A 21629-nucleotide genomic window follows, 5' to 3' on the forward strand; every position below is an offset into this window, starting at 1 on the left:
TACTTGAAACAGAAACACACACAGAGTAAAAGTAAGGGGCTGGAAATTAAAGAAGATAATTTAGCAATAGCAGATCTCAAACTATATTGGATAGCAGTAATCTTCAAAACTCTTTGGTACTGGCTAAGGGAGAGAATGGATCAGTGTAATAGATTAGAAATACAAGGCACAGTAGTCAATGACTATGGTAAACTAATGTGTGATAAATCCAAAGATTTTTGGATTTTTAATTTTGGATTTTTTTATCCTTTGGGATAAAATCTCACTACTTGATAAAAATTGCTTGGAAAACAATAGGACACACAGTAGATACTGACCAACATCCAACACCTCATATACCAAGATAAAATGAAAATGGATGTATTATTTATACACAAAGTGGGAAAAAGCACAAGCACATTTAAAGAGCAAGGCATAGTCTACCCATCTGATCTATGAGGAAGGGAAGAATTCATGACCAAACAAGACAGAGAATATTATGAAGTGTAAAATAAGTAAACTTGATTACATTAACATAATAAGCTTTTGAGGCAGTTAGGTGGCACAGTAGATAGAGCACCAGCCCTGAAGTCAGGAGGACCTGAGTTCTGATCTGGTCTCAGACACTTAACATTTCCTAACTATGTGACACCAAACTGTGTCACTTAACCCCAATTGCCTCAGCAAAAAAAGATAATAATAATAATAATAATAATAATAATAATAATAATAATAACAACAAGTATTTGTACAAACAAAAATAATACAACTAAGATCAGAAGGAAAGCAGAAGTCTGGAGAACAATTTTTATAGCAAATGTCTCTAATAAAGGCCTGATTCTCAAATATAAAAAGAACTAAGTCAAATGTGTAAGAATTCAAGCCAGAAAAAAAAGAGGGTTTCTTACATGCTTTCCCATCGCATCCCAATTCCTTCTCATGTCTCTCATTCACTCTGGCTCTCTGAATTTCTCTTCCTTTTCTTTTTGAGCCTCTGTCCCTCCTCTTTCTACCTGGGTCTCTGGAGCTGTGTGAATACTAAAGTGCTTTCCCACCCCGAGACTTTTTCCTGAGGGAGGGGCTTTATTCCTCTTCTCTTTATCCTCCTTCTTGATTGCTAGGAGGTGGGTGTTTTATTGCAGCCCTAACTGGCCACTCCCACCATTCCTTCAGCCTGGACCCCTGGGTCCCTAGTCCTGGGAGTATGATGTCCTCTTACCTCAAGTCACTCCCAACCCATTACTCAATTAATGCTTTGGCCCTGGCAGCACCTGCCTTGGAGATATCCTTGGCACATCCATACCTGACTATTCAGGGATGCCACAGAAGCAATGCCAAGGGTGGACCACATTCACTCATGCTCAACTTGACATCCTAGAAGGCCTTTTTTCTAAGACTTGGTATCCTGATATTTTCATGTAAGAGAATGTGGTGGGCAAAGTCAACATCCCAGAATCCCGAGTCTAGGTATAGTTTAAGAACCGCCAGTCAAAGTGTTTCCAACAGCAGCAGTAGCCAGAAAGTGGGGGGACTCCAAGGCCGGGCCCATGAAGAAGGAGGGTATCTCTCCACCCTGAGGTAGAACAGACCCTGGGCTAGAAACACCAGACCTACAGCCCCGCAGCTTTCAGTGCTCTTCTTTGCCATATGGGAGTTCCACCTTTTTGGGTGGTCTAAACTGCAGCCCCTCTCTTTCACTGATGGGGTCCTAGCTGAATGAACCTGGTTCTTCCCTCAGCCGCCTCCCTGCCCCTGGCATGGAACCCCACTTGGTCTAATCTTCAGCCTCCTATCAGGTCAGAGATTTGGGGCTGGGGTTTTGGGCTTCAGCCCTGTGGACTGCCTGGATTATAAAGACCCTAGCAGCACCTGAAAGTTTAATTTTAACACAAAACCTGATTGCCTGTATTACAAGGATTAAGGTTCACGGAAATTCGGGAGACCTAAATACTTTTCTTTTCTATACCAAAGATTCCTTCTTTCTGAACCAAGAGATAGTTTGTAGAAAGAAAAAAAAAAGGAAAACCTCAAATTTGAGTTCAGGATTTTGTCACCTTTGTAACCTTAAAAAATTATCTTTCTGGGTCTCCCTATACTTTTTTTCGGGGGGGGGGGGAATGACTTCCAAGGTCATTACTAGCAGCTTATAATAGAAACAAAAGGTCTGTGTGGTTTTGGCCAGAGACAAGTAATTCAGTTTTAACTCTTATCTCAGTGGGGTCTCAGAAATCCTACCGTACTACAATTTAGAAGAACAGAAATTCAAAAATAAAGGGGACTACCCCCCAAAGGAGTTAAATGACCAATTAAAAGCTCCCCCAGACACGTAGGAAAAGACTTGATTTTCATGGAACATTGGACAAGGCACCTCTTCATGGCAATGGAAGAAATGTGTTTGGGACCAGCACCCTGTCGATATCCAGGGATTCAAATTACACCATTGATAGCACATGTAACCATGGGCAAAATCCAAAGTCCTTCCACTTCTAAAATGGCAAAACTACATGAAATGATCATACTGAGAAAAAACAAACCTGTAAAAACTTTAAGTATGTAGAATCCTTCAAAGAAACCTTCCCAACCTGCAAAAGGGGCCACAGAAACTCACTCCAAAATTTAAAGAGGCTGGCATTGTTGTGGGCAGCCCTAACATGAAAACATCACCTAATCTTAGCCTCCAGTGGAATTGTACATGGTCCAAGAACTGGTCAGGGAGAATTTAAGGGCAGCACAGTCCAACTGTGCTGGGGCCCTTAAGATAGTTGGAAAACATTAAGGAAGCTGAGCCCTGCTTGCTTAGCCAAAAGTTTTTGGAGGCTGTTGAGGTGTTGTTGGGGTTAAGTTGGGGTTAAGCCCAGCATCACATAGCTAGTCTGATTTGAACTTAGCCTCCTGACTCCATGGCCAGTGCTCTATCTACTCCACCACCCAGATGTGTTGTTTTTTTAAATGTTGGAAAAAGTTAAGTTCCTGGATTAGCTTGGAATAGTGGGAAATCCCTGCAGGGCCATGAAGTTATACTTTTGCTTCATCCCACATTGTTGTCACTGGGGAAATCTGTTAGAAGTATTGTCTGCTAAATTAATGTTTCAGTCATTACTAAATTTATTCTTTTGCTTAGGGGGGATCTGCAAGTGCATTTTGGGACTGGGAAAAGGGAAATGAAGAAATCAGGTTTAGTAGCAAGAGTCCCAGGGTGGTTTTGGATCTGGAACATTACTGTTCATCTTGACTCTCTTATTAACTATGTCCAGACAAGGACTTCAGTTTCTCTGTGCAATGGAAGATTTGGACAAGATGATCCCTGACAGTATTTATTAAGCATCCACATCTATTAGGCTAGTTGACTCAGTGGATAGAGTGCTGGGTCTGTAGTCAGAAAATTTCATCTACCCGAGTTCAAATTTAGCCTCAGACAATTACCAGCTATGTGATCCTGAGACAAGTCACTTAATCCTGTTCACCTCAATTTCTTTTTCTGTAAAACAAGCTAGAGAAGGAAATGGCAAAGTATCTTTGCCAGGAAAATCTAAATGGGGTCACAGAGTCAGATATGACTGAAAAAAAAAAAAAAGTTGTGCCAGGCCCTGAACTAACAGCTAAAGTTATAAAGAAAAGCCAAAAATAGGCCTGCCCTAATTAATTGGGGATACAACATAGAAACCACAATTTACAAACAAATCGTAGATCAGTAGGGAATTGATCATCAGAAGGAAGGCACTAGGAAAAAGAATTGAGAAAGGGTTTCTTGTAGAAAGTGAGATTTTAGCAAAGTCCCAGAGGAAGCCTTAAGATGGGGGTCCAAGAGCTGTGAATATGGATCTTTAAGAAATATCAAGAAGTCCAATGTGGAAAATGGTAAAAGGGCACTGGAAGAAACTGAGAGGTTGGGTCGTTGAAAGTCAAAAGGATAGTTTGAGAATTTTCCCTGATGCATGGGACCTTTGAGTCAAGGTAACTGAAGGCTCAGTTTACTCAACTGCAAAATGGATTGCAGCAGACCTCAAAGTTTCCTTCCAGTTTATGTCCCCATGAATGTAAATGGTTCTCTTAGAAATATCTTTTACAGATTGGGTGGTGGTATATTTCCAGTTATTTGTGAAAAGTCAGCAAATTCCCACCTTTTTCCAAGTTGCCCCTTTTCATGGACCCCTTCTTGGGGAGTCCTGAGCTGAGAGCATGTTCTCACCTATTCATTACCAGAGCCCCACTCTTCCTCACCAAACCTCTACTCCATTCTTACCATGTAGATAATTTTATGAGTGGACTTTTCCTCCCATGAATTTTATCCATTTCAATAAAAACTTAAAAAAATAATTCAAGTCATTCCTCAATTAATAAATGGTGAAAGGATATGAACAGATAGTTTTCAAATGAAGGAATCAAAGCTAGCCATAGGCATAAGGAGAAGTGCTCTAAATGACTTTTGATCAGAGAAATGCAAATTAAAAAACTGTGGAACTCCTTTACATCCTTTAGATTGGCTAATGATAAAAAAAGAAAAATAATTAATGTTGGAGAGAATGTGGGAAAATTGGGACATTATTGCATGATTGGAGGAGTTATGAACTGATATAGTCATTCGGGAAAGCAAATTGGAACTATACCCAAAGAACAACCAACCTGTGCATACCCTTTAATCTAGCCAGTATTAAATCTATATCATAAAGAGATCAAAAACAAGGGAAAAGTAACTACATGTGCAAAAATATTTATAGCAGCCCTTTTCATAGAAGAAAAGTGTTAGAAACTGAAGAGATGCCCATCAATTGTGGAATGGCTGAACAAGAATGGCGTATGAGAGGAATGGAATCAATTTCAATAAGAAATGATGAACAAGTAGATTTCAGAAAGAATCTGGAGAGTTGTGAACTGATGCAAAATTAAGTGAGCAGAACCCAGAAACATTATGTACAGTATCAGCAACATTTTGTGATGACCAACTGTCAATAACTCAGCTATTCTCAGAAACACAATGATCCGAGTATAAAGGACTCACAAAGGAAAATAAATGCTATCCATATCAAAATAAGAACTGATAAACTCTGAAAATGCAGAATGAAACTTAAAATAAAATAATTTAATTATTTTTCATGGTTTTTTTTCCTTTGATCTGTTTTTTCTTTTACAACAGTAACTAATATGATCATATATTTTACATGATACCACATATTATATATATTAAATTGCCTAACAATTCAGGAAAAGGGAAAGAGGAAGAAAAAAATGGAGCTCCAAATCTTGTAAAAAACGAATACCAAAATATTATCTTAGCATATTAATTGAGAAAGAATAAAATGCTATTTGAAAAATAAAATCAAGAAGTTGGAGTGACCCTCATCATTTAACTTGAAATAAGTAATAAAAAAGCAACAGCAGTTTTTGTTTAAATTTCTCTTTATTTAAAATTTAAGAAAAAATTGGCATGTGAACTTGAGAGGATTCAAAATATGTAACAAATTTTCATTTCAACAAAACATTTAGTAATAGAACACATTTTATTCAGAATTGTACATCTTTTCTTTGCTTCCTTGTAAGTTTTTTTTTTTTTTTTGGTGGTTGTTCCCTGCTATATACTTTTTATTTTATTCTTTTCCCCCTTTCTTCCCTCCCACATCTTTTAGACAGTTTACAGTTAAGCACCTATACATTCATATATTTATGATTACATACATTATATATATACACATACATATGCACACACACATATGCATTATCTCTTGTTTCCTATTCTTGCTAATTCTTCTACTTCACTTTTACTGGCTAGCTTACTTTGCTATTATTTTATATACTCCCCACCCTAAAGATCCCTCCCTTATGCTCTTCCTCTACCCTTTCCTTCTCCCTTTATCCCTTTTCTATTAATCTATACACCTGATCCCACTTCCATTAATCTCTGTACTTTTCTATGACCTGCCTTATCCTATTCCCTCCTACTTTTATTTCTTTATATATTTTAGAAGATGAAAGTTCTTTTGATTGCCCAATTAGTGTAGCTACTGATAGGTCCTATATTATTTTAATTGTTAGCTCCAATATGTTTGAATTTTTTTGTTGTTTCTTGTAAAATTTTGTCTTTGATCTAGGGACTTCAAAATTTAGTAGTGTTGTTCCTGCATGTTTTCCTTGTAAGATCTCTTTCAAATGGTAATCGGTGGATCTTTTCTCTTTTTACTTTCCCCTCTTGTTCTATTACTTCATGATAATTTTCTTTAATTAATTTTTTCTATTAAATTTATTTATATTTAATACAAGTGGCTTTGTGTTGTAAGAGAAAAATCAGAGTAAAAGGGAAAAACTATGGGAGAGATTAAAAGAAAAACAACACCAGAAAAAAAAAAGTGAACATAGCATGTGTGAATTTATGTTCAGTCTCCTTGGTTCTTTTTCCTGTATGCAGATGGCATTTTTTGTCCAAAATCTATTGGGATTGCTTTGGATCACTGAAGCACTGAGAAGAACCAAGTTTTTTATAGTTGATCATCACACATTCTTGCTGTATGTATTCCTGGTTCTGCTTGTTTAGCTCAGCATTAGTTTGTGTAAATCTTTCCAGGCCTTTCTAAAATCAACTTGTTCATTAATGTTTTATAGAACAGTAAAATTCTGTTACCTTCACATACCACAACTTGTTCAGCCATTCCCCATTTGATGGACATCTCTACCCATTTTTCAATTCTTTGCTACCACAAAAAAAGCTGCTACAAACATTTTTGCACATGTAGGTCCTTTTTATGATTTTTTTTTGATTAATGATTTCCTTGGCTATAAACCCAGTAATAATGTAAGAACCCTGGAAAGGTAGGGGAATGGGGAGAGTTAGATTATGACAGAATTGAAAGTTAGAAATTTTGGTAGCCAATCCTGGAGGTAATAGGAAGCCACTAAAGTTTATTGAATGAGGAATAGCATAGTTGGACCTTTGACCATTGTGTTAAAGAACAAAAAATATTGAAACCAATATATGAAAAGATTCATCTACTGAATGTTTCTTCTTCGTATATGATATTTTACATAGCAGAATTTCAGGAGACAGAAAGAAATAATTCTTAATCAACATTTTCATTTAAAAATTTTTCTTAAAATTTTTTATTGATTTTGAAATTTTTTATTTGATGAGCATTATTACTTCATTATCCTTCCCATTGTGGTACAGCAAATAAAATGCTAAAACACAGAAACAGAAAGGGTTTCCTTTATTTTACTTTTTTCTGTTTTTTTTTTTGTAGCCCTCAATATGGCAGCTGCATTCTACCCCTTTCTCTTTCTCTATACACTAGATCATTTATTTCACCTCATTCATTTTGACAGGTCAGAATGGTATCCTCATAGAAACAACTGGCCACAACAATTGCTATGCAATTAAAAATTTTTTTTCCTCAGGGTACTAGGAGTAATCCTGTGTTTGACAAGGGATAGAATAGACTCTGCTATTGTATCTCCTCTGCCTCTACCATCTTCCTTCTCATTTGCACAAAATCAATCATAATGATGCTTACTCTTAAACATGAAACATTTACTAAAGAAGGTGAAATGTAGGAATGATCTTAACCTTTACTGAACACATGAAGAGTAAAAATAATAAATATATAGTCTATCCATAAACTTAGGTTATACTCTCTCACCAATGTGCACAGTATCCATGGGAAAGGGAAACACAGATCACAGTTCTGGATAGTAAACTGGGTCTCTTTTAGGATAATAAGTTTCATAATAAAATAGAAACTGTTAAAATTCAGGTATACATCCAGGACATCACTCTGATGAGCTGGCTACAAAAAGAGAAATCCAATATCATTTTAAGAGAATGGTCTCAAATGTTCTACCTCACAGACATGATCTTATATGCCATGCATGGAAAGACCCACCAAATCTGTACCATGAGTCATCTTTTGGGCAAAACAACTCTTCTGCTATTTACTCCCTTTCTGGTCGACACAGCTCTCCTACAGGACAAATTCATGTCTCTGCTGCTTTTAAACCACTGAGGAAGTGACAGTTTACTTTAGTACATAGTTGTCTTGGTGAAGCTGCTGAGAAACTGTTTTGGTATGGGAATCCTGCTTTATCTAGTCAGCTTTTAGTAAAACTATACTTATATAGCAAAGTACTTGCAAAGCCTGTATTTTCTAAATATCTCTCTTGACCTTCAAATAAAACATTATTGTGGGTGAACCTCTGAGAAGTTTTCCCTTTCTCAAGCTACAAATTAGGTTAAATAGCAATTCTGCCTTTCTCTATCCAAGCACTCTTAGCAAAGCAGTGCCTTTCTTCTAGTCAGCACAACTACCAGCAGAGCAGCTGCAAATCCTGCCTATCAACTTTCATCAGCTCCTGTCAAAACCTCTATTGCATCTTATATAAGCAGCTACTCTCAATATTCCTTGTTTCTTTGTTCTCTAGAATTCAGTTTTCTTTCTCACCTCTGTCTGTAGCAAATTGTCTCCTACCCTATCCTCTTATCCTCATCTTTCTATTCCATTCCATTCCATTCTCCTCATTTATTCCAAATCAGGGCTTCCTCAAAACCAGGGCCCCATCTTTGTATCTGCCTTCAGATAGATTCATTTTCACTACTTTTATTGGAGGTGGATGCACAACTTTCTATTAGGAAAGTCTGTCTTTCCTCAACATTTTATCTAAGCTGTTTCTTCTTAAGCTGATTTTATTTGTGTTTCTTCATAAGTGTTCTTTCTCTGCCCCTCAGCAACAAAATGGCTACATGAAAGAGATTGTACATAAAATGCAATTGTACAAAAAATAAAATTTGTGTTTTTTTTTTTGCTTTAGTCAGGACATACTGATATAAATGTAAGTGCAAATCTAATATGAATAACAGATGGATAATGATCAGCCAGCAGTGATCTTTCTTTTCACTAAGTGATTATGAAATTTAAAGTCTGCAAGAATCAATGGATTTCTGCTGAACCTTTGTAGGAGCCAATAAATTGAAACCATTAAAGATTTATTAAAATCAAAGAAAAATGAAAGCAAAGAGATTTATAAAACTCAGGACCCCAATTTTCAACTTTTTAAAGGAATCCCTAAGAACTGTATAACAGCTGAAGCAATATGAAATAAAGATGAAAGCAAAGTATTTTACATTTACTCCATTACTAAAGAAAAATAAATATCAAATTTGAAAATATGACACAGTTGTTATTAAAAATTTGACAGTGTTGTGTCATAAAGTATTAATCTTTGATGCACACCATCAAATGAAGAATTAAGTTCCACATTACCAAGTAAAAAAATAATGGAATAATTTGCCAAAGCCTGTATTGCCTCAATAAAGGATAATAAGGTCATGCATAATAAAACAGAAATTGCTGAAATTCAGGTACCTGCCAAGAACATCACTCTTGGCTGACTTTTAGAGAATGGTCCCAAATATTCTACCTCACAGACATGATCTTATATGCCATGCATGACAAGACCCACCAAATTAGATACTCAGCTCTGTCCAGATTCATATCTTCTTCCTCAAAGGGTGTGCTCAGAATTTCAAGCTTGCATTTATTTTTTTGATAGAATTTTATCTTCACACAATTCTGTGAAGAAATATGGACATATGAAGTAATCTTTAGAAGCTGCCTAAACCACTGCCAGAATGATTCCTAACATAGCAAGGAAAGTAATTGATATGTTTTATTAAAAGATTAATCAAAATTTCCCTATCCTTTGGGCTTTAAATTTTTTAAACAAGTGAACTACATTTTTTATTAAAAAAACAAACTACATATTTATTAAAAATAGACAATTCGGTCATGATAATGCAAAACATATATGGTATGTATGTATGTATGTGTGTGTATACACAGACACACACACACATATACACACACACACACACATACATACCATATATGGTATCACATGCACATTCTTTTTTTTTAATTAAAGATTTTATTTATAAATTAAAGATTTATGTATAAAACATATACATGGTTAATTTTTCTAACAGTGACCCAAGCAAACCTTTTGTTCCAAATTTTCCCCTCGTTCCCCCCACCCACCCACCCTCTCTCCTACTAGCAGGTAGTCCAGTACATGTTAAATATGTTAAAATACATGCTAAATCCAATATATGTATAAATATTTATAGAGTTATCTTGCTGCACAAGCAAAATCAGATCAAGAAGGAAGAAAAAGAAAAACTGAAAAAGAAAACAAAATGCAAGCAAATAACAGAGAGAGTGAGAATGCTATGTTGTGTTCCACACTCTGTTCCCATGGTTCTCTTCTGGCTGTAGCTGGCTGTCTTCATCACTGAACAAGTGGAGTTCGTTTGAATCATCTCATTGTTGAAGAGAGCCACGTCCATCAGAATTGATCATGGTATAGTCTTAGTTGCTGTGTATAATGATTTCACTTAACATCAGTTCATCTAGGTCTCTCCAATTCTTTCTGAAATCATCCTGCTGGTCATATCTTATAAAACAATAATATTCCATAACATTCATATAGCATATCTTATTCAACCATTCTCCAGTGGATGCACTGGGGTCAGACAACTGAGCACTTAAGGCTAATTACCAATTGGACAATACTCTATTAGCATATGCTTGGAAAATGGACCTTCCCACTATTCTGTGCTGGTTTGATCTTTTGGTGTATACAGAGAATTGTGGGAAGGATTAGGGGATGGAATAAGACAAGCCAGAGTCACTTTGGGGGTAGAAGAAGAGAAGGAAGGTCATGGAGATCCTGTGTCCATTCCCTACACTTCTACCCCTAAAGACCGAGGATAAAGACCAAGGACTTTTCCTTATCCTGACTCCAGCTGATTCTAAGGTATCAAGGGTGCTAACTCGGTCTTCACAATTATCATTTCCTGTCATCTTAGCCAATCTGATAGGTGTGTAGTGGCATCTCAGAGTTGCCTTAATATGCATTTCTATGATCAATAGTGATTTGGAGCACCTTTGCATGTGGCTACAACAAATAGTTTCAATTTCTTCATCTGAAATTGTCTGTTCATATCCTTTGACCATTTATCAATTGGAGAATGACTTGAACTATTATAAACATGAGTCAATTCTCTCTATATTTTAGGAATGAGGCCTTTATCAGATCTTTTGGGTGTAAAACTGTTTTCCCAGTTTATTGCTTCCCTTCTAATCTTGTCCGCATTAGTTTTGTTTGTACAAAAAGTTTTTAACTTAATATATTCAAAATTATTTGTTTTGTGATCAATTATGATCTCTAATTCTTCTTTGGTCACAAATTCCTTCCTCCTCCATAAATCTGAGAGGTAAACTATCCTTTGGTCTTTTAATTTGTTTATAAAATCATTCTTTATGTCTAAATCATGAACCCATTTTGACTTTATCTTGGTATACAGTGTTAGGTGTGAATCCATGCATACTTTCTGCCATACTAGTTTCCAATTTTTCCAGCAGTTTTTTGTCAAATAGTGACTTCTTATCTCAAAAGCTGGGGTCTTTGGGTTTGTCAAACATTAGATTGCTATAGTTATTGACTATTTTGTACTGTGAACCTAACCTATTCCACTGATCAACTAATCTATTTCTTAGACAATAACAAATGGTTTTGGTAACTATTGCTTTATAATATAATTTTAGATCAGGTACAGCTAGGTCACCTTCATTTGATTTTTTTTTTCATTAGTTCCCTTGAAATTCTTCACCTTTTGTTATTCCATATGAACTTTGTTGTTATTTTTTCTAGGTCATTAAAATAGTTTTTTGAGAGTCTGATTGGCATAGCACTAAATAAATAGATTAGCTTAGGTAGTATTGTCATTTTTATTATATTTTCTTGCCCTATCTAAGAGCATTTAATATTTTTCCAATTGGTTAAATCTGACTTTATTTATGTGGAAAGTGTTTTGTAGTTTTGCTCATCTGGTTCCTGACTTTCTCTTGGCAGATAGATTCCCAAATATTTTATACCGTTGACAGTTATATTAAATGGAATTTCTCTTCGTATCTCTTGCTGTTGGATTTTGTTAATGATGTACAAGAATGCTGATGATTTATGTGGATTTATTTTGTATCCTGCAATTTTGCTAAACTTGTGGATTGCTTCTAATAGTTTTTTTTTTTTTACTTCATTCTCTAGGATTCTCTAAATATACCATCATATCATCTGCAAAGAGTGATAATCTGGTTTCCTGATTCCTATTCTAATTCCTTTAATCTCTTTTTCTTCTCTTTTTGCCAAAGCTAGCATTTCTAAAATAATACTGAATAGTAATGGTGATAGTGGGCAACCTAGTTTCACCCCTGATCTTATTGGGAATGGTTCCATTTTATCCCCATTATATAGGATGCTTACTGATGGTTTTGAATAGATGCTTCTGACTGTTTTAAAGAAAAGTCCATTTATTCCTATATTCTCTAGTGTTTTTAATAGGAATGGTTGTTGTATTTTATCAAATGCTTTTTCTGCATCTATTGAGGTGATCATATAGTATTTGTTAGTTTGGTTATTGATATGGTCAATTATGCTAATAGTTTTCCTAATATTGAACCAGCCCTGCGTTCCTGTTATAAATCCTACTTGGCTGTGGAGTATTATCCTGGGGATGATTTTTTGTAATTTCTGTGCTAATATTTTGTTTAAGATTTTTGTATCAATATTCATTAGGAGGATTGATGTATAATTTTCTTTCTCTATGTCATACCTGGTTTAGGTATCAATACCATGTCTGTGTCATAAAAGGAATTTGGGAGGAGTCCTTCATTCCCTATTTTTTCAAGTACTTTTTATAGTCTTGAGTTAATTGTTCTTTAAATGTTTGGTAGAATTCACATGTAAATCCATTTGGTCCTGGGGATTTTTTCTTAGGGAGTTGATTAATAGCTTGTTCTATTTCTTTTTCTAAAATGAAAGTATTTAAGTAATTTATTTCCTCTTCTGTTAATCTGGGCAATCTATGTTTTTGTAAGTATTTCTCCATTTCACTTAGATTGTCAAATTTATTGGCATAAAGTTGGATAAAGTAACTCATAATTATTGCTCTAATTTCCTCTTCATTGGTGGATAGTTCTCCCTTTTCATTTTTGAGACTAACAATTTGATTTTTCTTTTTCCTTTTTCTAATCAAATTAACTTAAGGTTTATCTATTTTGTTGGTTTTTTCATTAAACCAACTCTTAGTTTTATTTATTAATTCAATAGCTTTTTTTTTTACTTTTAATTTTATTAATCTCTCTTATTTTTAGAATTTAAAAATTGGTAATTTGATTGGGGGTTTTTAACTTGTTCTTTTTCTAGCTTTTCTTTAGTTGCAGCCTAATTCATTGATCTTCTCTTTCTCTATTTCATGAAAGTAAATATCTAGAGATATAAAATTTCCCCTTATTGCCACTTTGGTTGCATACCACAAATTTTGGTGTATTTTCTCATTATTTTCATTCTTTTGGATGAAATTATTGATTGTGTCTATGATTTGCTGTTTCACCCATTCATTTTTTAGGATGAGATTTTTTAGTCTTTTTGGTCTATTTCCCCCTGTCTTTTTATTGAATGTAATTTATTACACCATGATATGAAAAAAATGCATTTACTATTTCTCTCTTTCTGCATTTGATTTTGAGGTCTTTATGTCCTCATATATGGTCAGTTTTTGTATAGGTTCCATGAACTACCAAAAAGAAAGTGTATTGCTTTCTGTCTCCTTTCAATTTTCTCCAAAGATCTATCATATCTAGCTTTTCTAGCATTCTATTTACCTCTTTAACTTCTTTCTTATTTATTTTGTGGTTTGATTTATCTAGTACTGAGAGAGCAAGGTTGAGATCTCCCACTATTAAAGTTTTGCTGTCTATTTCTTCTTGCTGCTCTTTTAACTTCTTCTTTAGGAATTTAGATTCTACACCACTTGGTGCATATATTTTAATATATTCATATTATTAATATAATAATTCATATTATTAATATAATATATAATATATCAATATATTAATATATATTCATTATCTAGGGTACCCTTTAGCAAGATATAGTTTCCTTCTTTTTCTCTTTTAGTTGGATAAATTTTTGCTTTTACTTGATCTGAGATCAGGATGGCTATCCCAGTTTTTTAAACTTCACTTGAGGTCTAGTAGATTCTGCTCCAGCCTTTTACTTTTACTCTGTATGTATTGCTCTGCTTTAAATATGTTTCTTGCATATAACATATTGTAGGATTCTGGGTTTTAATCCAGTCTGCTATCTACTTACACTTTATGGGAGAGTTATGGGAGAATGTGTGTACATTCACATTTACAGTTAAAACTACTGATTCTGTATTTCCTGCCATCTTATTAACCCCAAATTATACTTTTCTCTTTCCTTTTTCTCCTTTACCTCCTCCTCAGTATGTCATTTATGAGGACTACTGTGGTGTTCTTTTTCTTCTTTAAAATAATATAAAGGTTCTCTCTGGGAGAGAGGGCAGGTTGGTTTCTCAGGGAGATTTTCTGGAGGCAGCCTTAGTATCAGTTCAGATCAATAATTACCCCAAATGCAGCAGGTGATAAAAGTTCAGATTTTTTATTGTCTCCAATATAGCCCAGTTAGCTTAGAGGCCTATCTGTCTGCTTGATTCCAAGAGCTCTTGAAGATTATCCTTTGCTTCTGTCTCTGCTTTCTTCAGCCTCCAATTCAGCTCCAAGTTGAATCTGTCTTGCCTCTGAGAGAGGGCTTCTGGCGTAATTCAGCTCAAATCTGTCCGAGAGCCTCTGTCTGTTTCTTTTATATGAGAGAGAGGAATTGTGGGATATGAGAGAGAGGGATTATGGGTTTTCTCCCATAGTACTCTCTGGCCCTAAAAGCTTCAAGGGAGGTGTGAATTCACAAAGTTACACAATTAATTTTGTGAATCTCCCATACTTGTGAACTCCAATGAGTAAAGGTGTGAACACAAGCATTGTATCAATTAGTTCTACCTTGTTTCAGGTTCTGGCCCAAAACATCTTCTTGTAAGATCGGATAAATAATCTATCAACTCTAATGAGTTAGCAGTTTGTGAAGATTCCAACATCCTACTTGTCTCAAACACTCCTCCTCCTTTAGAGACCCTCCCCTTTTGTTATACCTTTCTCCTACTATTTCTGTTTTCTCTTCTATTTAGCCTACCCCTTTTCTTTTCCCTTTTCTTCTCTTACTTTTCTATAGGAAAATTCCCTCAATTATCATAGATTTTCTTTGCCTCTTCCTGAGATGTAATTTCTCTCATTTTTACCTCCATTCCTCTTTTTTTTCTGTCACAATCCCCTTTCCACTTCTAATTTCTTTTTTATATTATAACAGTAAAATCAGATTATACATGTACTCTCTATGTATACCCATAACAGTAATACAGTTCTCAAGTTTTTTTTTTTTTTTTTTTTTTTTTTTTACCTTTTTATGCTTCCCTTGAGTTCTATATTTGGAGTTCAAATTTTTTGTTTAGCTCTGGTCTTTTCATCAAAAATACATGGAATTCAGCAGTTTCATTGAATGTCCATCTTCTTCCCTGAAAGAAAATGCTCAGTTTAGCAGGGTAATTTATTCTTGGCTGCATTCCAAATTCCTTTGCCTTTTAGAATATCAGATTCCAGGTCCTTCAATCCTTTAAGTGGAAGCTGCTAGGTCCTGCATAATCCTTATTGTGGCTCCTTGGTACTTGAATTGTTTCTTTCTGGCTGCTTATAATATTTTTCCTTGGTCCAATAGTTGTGAAAGTTAGGCACAATATTCCTTAGAGTTTTGATTTTGAGGTCTTTTTCAGGAGGTGTACAGTGAAATCTTTCAATGGTTATTTTACCTTCTGATTCTATGATATCTGGGCAGTTCTCTTTGATGACTTCCTGAAAAATAATGTCTAGGCTCTTTTTTCATGTATTTCCAATAATCCTTAGATTGTCTCTTCTAGATCTATTTTCCAGATTGCTTGTTTCCCATTTAGTATTTTACATTTTTCCTAGTTTTTCATTTTTTTGGTTTTGTTTGACTGATTCTTGTTGTTTCTTTGAGTCATTCATTTCCATTTGTTCAATTCTGAATTTTAGTGAATTGTTTTCTTCATTTACTTTTTTTTTTTTTTTTTACTTTTTGTATTTATCCAATTGAAATTTTAAATGAGTTGTTTTGTTCTATGGATTTTTTTTTATTTCCCAAATTCTGGTTTTTTAGGTGTTATTTTTTTCCCATTTCACAAATTCTGCTTTTTAAGGAACTTTTTTTCTTTTTCTGTTCCATAAATTCTGTTTTTCTGGGAGTTGCTTTCTTTTTCTGTTTTATCAAATCTATTTTTTAATGAGTTATATGCCTTTTCTAAACCCTCTTGCCAAGTTTTCATTTCTTTTCCCTATTTTTCTTCTAGCTCTCTTTATAGATCCTTTTAAATTTCTTCTAGGAGAGCCTTAGGTGATGGGGATCAGGTTATATCACCTTTTGGAGCTTCATCTGGAGACAATCTGTTTTTAGTCTCCTCAGGGTTTGAAATCTCTTCTCTTTCACCATAAAAGCTGTCTATCATCAGAGTTCTGTTTACTTTTTTACTCATTAAAAAAAACAAAAACTTAAGGTCTGCTTTTAGGACAGGGGAGGTTTTTCAAGATTCCTCTATAAGCAGCAGCTTCCTTTATAAGCAGCCACAGCTGCACTGTGTACTGACACACTCCAGGTGCTGGGTGGGTGTGGCCAGGTCTCATGAGATTCTGGCCAGGGTTCACTATTGACCTTTTGTGCTTATGTTGGATGTTTTATAACTTCTCTGCTTATATACTGGCTTGCAACTAGGACAGATTGGCCAACACTATTGTAGATACATATAGATTCATTTCCGTATATTCTCCCCAACATGGAGTCCACACTGCCTTGCAGAGTCCACATGACCTATGAAGTCTGCACTTCCCCGGGATTCTGTGCTGTCTGTGCTGGTGACTGTGCTCAGCTGCTTCTGCTTAGTTGCCACCTGTTTCCATTTGGAACAGACCATTTCTGGCAATCTTCGAAATTATCTTCTGCTGGCAATTTGTTGAATTTTCAATATTTGTGGATTCTGCTGATCTAGAGCTAATTAGTCCTAGGGTTGTAGGAGAAGGCCAGAAAGAAATGTATGTCCTCTCTGCCACCTTGGCTCTGTCCCCGGAAGACCTGGGCTTTAATTTTTAAAACTGCAGTATATGAACTACATAAGTTTAGGTTAAATAAATATACTAACAGCAATTGGTCAAATTCTTGGAGATTCCTTAAAACTGTGAATTTAGTCTAAATTTTCCAAAATTCTTTACCTAACATCTAAAAACCAGCATTCCAGCAGTTCTTTCAAAACCTATTTTAAAAGGAAATGTCATAATGATTCTTCTGAATTTCAACAATATTCAAGGAAATTAAAGCCAGCTTTTTTTTTTAACTGTTTTACTGTTTACTGTCAGCTTTCCAACTATCCATAAAGGAAGGTCTGCATAGATATTTTGTATATTTTTGGAGGTCACCATGTCTGCCAGGTTCACCATATGTGACTACATACAGAATTATATAGTATTCTGCAAAGCAGGATTTGACATTAGCTAATCCCAATAGTTTTCAAATAAAAATATAGTCATGAGATTCCTTTAACTTATGTAAACTCTAAAAAATCACTTATGTTCCAACACTAATTCAACATTATATGCCTGTTTCTGGCACTTGAAATATATGTATATTTTTAAAAACATGAAATTTGAGCTCTATATCTCATTTTTTGAGGTCTGATGCTAAAGTTCATATTGAGCATATATATATATTATTTCTCAACTGATCTTGTCATATATATAACTATTATTTCTCAACTGATCTTGTCATATCACCATCCAAACCCACTCTTCCTAATTTTTTTATTCTTGCTAATGGTACTAACATTTTTTCAGATTCAAAACTTCAGCATCAACTTCCTTTCTCTTGTCTTACATTCAGGCATTTATTGTCTTGCCAATTTTATCTCTTCGAATCTCACATTCATTTCTTCCCTTTCATTTCTCTTACTACCACTCTGATTTTCTCATTACTTCTCACTTGAATTGCAGCCATAGCCTCCTATATATGGCAATGAAATGTTTACCTTCCTCGCCTCCCATCTCTTACCATCCCTATTTTCTTTCAAGGCTCAGCTTAAATATCACCTTCTGGAGGAAGCCTTCTTAGTCCCCTCCTGATCATTTGAACCTTACATGTTGTCTTCTCAATTAGGATGTAAATTCATTGGTATCAGAAACTAGGCTTTTTCAAGATTCTGCTGTAATTTATATCCCTAGGGCTTAGCATAGTTCCAGGTACATCATAAACACTTAACAAATGACTATTGATTGGTTAATTAAACAGAATCCCTATTTCTACTCATTATCTGAGTCCACCAATGTGTGCTGCAACCTAATCCTGATCATATAACTCCTTTGCTCAAAATTTTAAACTAATGGTTAATAAGGGGAGGGTGGTAAGAAAATGATATGCTCTTCAATATATAAAAAACTAAAGTTTGCATTCCTTGGCCAAGACCTCCCTCTTTATGGCACTAATTTACTTTTCTATTCTCATCTCCCACTACCACATTTATATACTCTAGGCATGAACTTCTGTTCAACTATACTATTTGTTCTTCCCTTGACAAGCTTTCAAGCCTCTATTAATAAGTTTACATTTCCTCTGTATGTTTACTTGCCAAAAATCCTCCCTTTTCCTCAAGGTGCATCTAAACTGTTACAAAACTCCTCTACTTACTCGGAAACTTCTTGTACTTTATTCATACCTTTTATTTAGTATTATCAAATTATGTTCATACCTAATTTTCCCTCTTCAGTTTTCAGGTCTTTAAGGGCAGGGCCTGTGTTTTATCCATCTACGTATCTCTACTAAAGATTAACATAATTAATTTCCTGCTTATGATAGATGCTCAATTTTAAAAAAAATGACCTATAAGGACAATCATTAAAAAAAAAAGCCTGCACTAAGTTAAAAATATAAAAACTCATAGAATATTAGATTTAGAAGGGACTTTTCAACATAAGTAGCTTGTCAAACATTTTAATTATTTTCATAGCCTATTATAATGTCCATATGAAACTATCACATTGATGCCTGTAAACTTTTCTGTTGTAATCCTAGTTATGTCTTCTAGCATACCACACTTCTGAAAAACAAAAAAGTTACACACACACACACACACACACACACACACACACACACACACGCTTTCCTCCTCTAGTTATTAAAATCTTAATTTTTTTTTCTTAACAGTATTCTCAGCAATTGAGAAAACTGCCCCAGTCTTATATGCTATGTTGTGTACAATGTGAATTATGTTATATCGCATGGTAATCGGGTATTCTATTGGGGGTTAGACAAAAGGTTCTTTTAAGTTCCTTTCTATTTGAAAGGCATAGAGGATTACAGCCTTTGTACATGCCATGTACAGCCATGAAGATGTGGGTTCAAGTTCCATTTCTGAGACATTGCTGATTCATGAACCTGGGCAAGTCAATCGCTTAGGGTTCTAAACAACATTCAGAAAAAATTCAAACTTCCTTTGGTAGCTTCCTCATTCTGAAGTTCCCTACTTAATAATTATATCACACACTCACCAACTCAAAATGTTGGAGTTCAAATGTTGGAGTTCTTATTCTTCTCAAAACTCAGCCGGTTTAGCATAGAGCCCTCCGAATATCTCCAAATCCAAAGGTTCTGGTCTTTCAGCCTCTGCCTCTGTTTTCTTCTGCCTCCAACCAGCACAGAGATGGAATGAATCTCTTGTTTCCTTCACTTGTTACTTGAATCATTTATTACTTTATTATTACAATATTACATATTATTACTTTATTAATTCTCATTGTAGGTTCTCAAGCAAAATAAAATAATGTGTTATATTTACAACTTATGCTCCATCCTACTTCTGTGTCTCTCCTCTAAAAGGGAAGGAAATAATGTTGTATTTATTTAAAAAAAAAGTTATCACTTTAAGAAGTTTATTAACTTATAATTTACTTGTTCTTATATCATTTAAAATAGCCAAACCAGATAAATGGCATAATTTTAATTAAATTTAATGCATTATTCAGAATAATAGAAAGTAAAATTCCTAGTTTTTCTATTAAAATGCATTTCCTTTCAAACTGTTTATTTCAAATGTTCTAAGTGGCATTGTTTTCTCTTTTTAAACAAAATCCATAGCTTGATCAAGTGATTCGTCAGAGAAACCTGTCAACTTTGGAACTCTTTCTTTCTTGTGCCCAGAAACAATTGAATTCTTTAATCTCTGAAGAACCAGCTTCAACAGAAGAAGAACAGGAAAAGTTGACCAGCACTGACAGGGACTAGATCATTGGGGTCTTAATTTACATTCTGTGAATTACAAAGATGCTTTTTCTTTTGCTTTTAAAATATTAGGGATTATAATACAAGTTTAAGGATAAGATAAAACAATATTTAAAAGAATGGCAGTGATCTGGTTTGTTTTGTTTTCTTATTTGCTTTCCTTTTAAGCATATGGCATTTAAAGTAATTAAAAATACCACATGATCAAAACTTAAACTTATGTGGCAAAATTTATAGCCTCCAGTGGCCTGTTATTGGCAAGTTTGGCAAAAGTAATGAATATCATAACTTATTGCCTCAATATGGCTTTTTACAAGATGCTAGCATATGATTATATAATTTATTTCTTCTTTTAGCATAGGAAGAGGCCCAAGTTTCGGTATTATGTAGTTACCTCCTTGGAATTTGGATATAAAGATCTGAGTTTTCCTGACCATTTTTTCAGTTATTTAATGATACTTTTTGCCAGTGAATAGAAAATAAATAACAAGAAAGGAAAAGAGAAAATTTAAGAATTTTATATTAATTTTACTGTCCTGTTGAAGCACATGCTGAAAGGAAAAGAACATAGTGTATGTATGTATGTATATATCTATATATATGATGTGTATACATATACATGTATATATGTGTCTATATATACATATATGTTCTTCAAAAATCATTATGAAACAATTAAATTGCTTTTTTATATAAAAATTGAACCTTGCACTTGATTTAATGAAAGAATTTTAGGATTTCAAGTTCTAATTGAGGCAGAAGGAATAGTTTTCCCATAATTCTGAATGTGCTTAATTTATGATGAGTACCTCAAATGTAATAGATTTGTGCCTCTGTTGATAGGTGTTTTTCACATTTTTCAATGTTCACACAGAAGTTTAATTTTTTTCTGTCATTGGATTTATATAAATGTTTATCTTACTATATCTGTGATGCTTCAGCTTTCATATGTCCTGAACTTTCTTACAGCAATAAAAATATCTCCTGGAATATTAAGATTATATGATTAATTCCTCTATGTATTTATATACTTCTAGCCAGAGCCTCCAGGGTATGTTTGTGTGGTGTTTATTTTAAATGATTAAAAAATTATTCAGGTTCTCTTTTGCAAGTTCAAGTAAAGACCTGAGTATAGCTGATGAGCCTAAAGGCTAAACAGACTTCATCCATCCATCTATCATATTCCAAGAAAGAGAAAGGGATCATAAAGACAGGGGGCACCTCATTAAAATCTCCTGCTTTCTGGGCTACTATATTCTGTGTGCACATATAAATTAGGGTTTGAGGCTGCAATAAATTAGGTCTTCATCTCTTTTTCATCTATTATAATATTTTTTTAAGTTTTCCTATGCCAGTTTAAAAAAAAG

At 34.3% G+C, this 21629-nt stretch overlaps 1 protein-coding gene across 5 annotated transcripts in view; it reads left to right on the plus strand.

Annotated features, from left to right (window-relative positions):
- CCDC91 (coiled-coil domain containing 91) overlaps nucleotides 1-21258 on the plus strand; it is a 527068-nt gene extending 505810 nt beyond the window's left edge. For all 5 annotated transcript variants that reach the window (XM_051961141.1, XM_051961140.1, XM_051961143.1 and 2 more), the window contains one exon: nucleotides 20119-21258. In XM_051961141.1, the coding sequence (XP_051817101.1) occupies nucleotides 20119-20265 (147 nt within the window). In that variant the 3' untranslated portion in view covers nucleotides 20266-21258. The remainder of the gene's footprint in view (nucleotides 1-20118) is intronic.
- The last annotated feature ends 371 nt before the right edge of the window (nucleotides 21259-21629 follow it).

The sequence above is a fragment of the Antechinus flavipes genome, chromosome 5, assembly GCF_016432865.1.
Source record: "Antechinus flavipes isolate AdamAnt ecotype Samford, QLD, Australia chromosome 5, AdamAnt_v2, whole genome shotgun sequence".
Taxonomy (NCBI): Eukaryota; Metazoa; Chordata; class Mammalia; order Dasyuromorphia; family Dasyuridae; genus Antechinus; species Antechinus flavipes.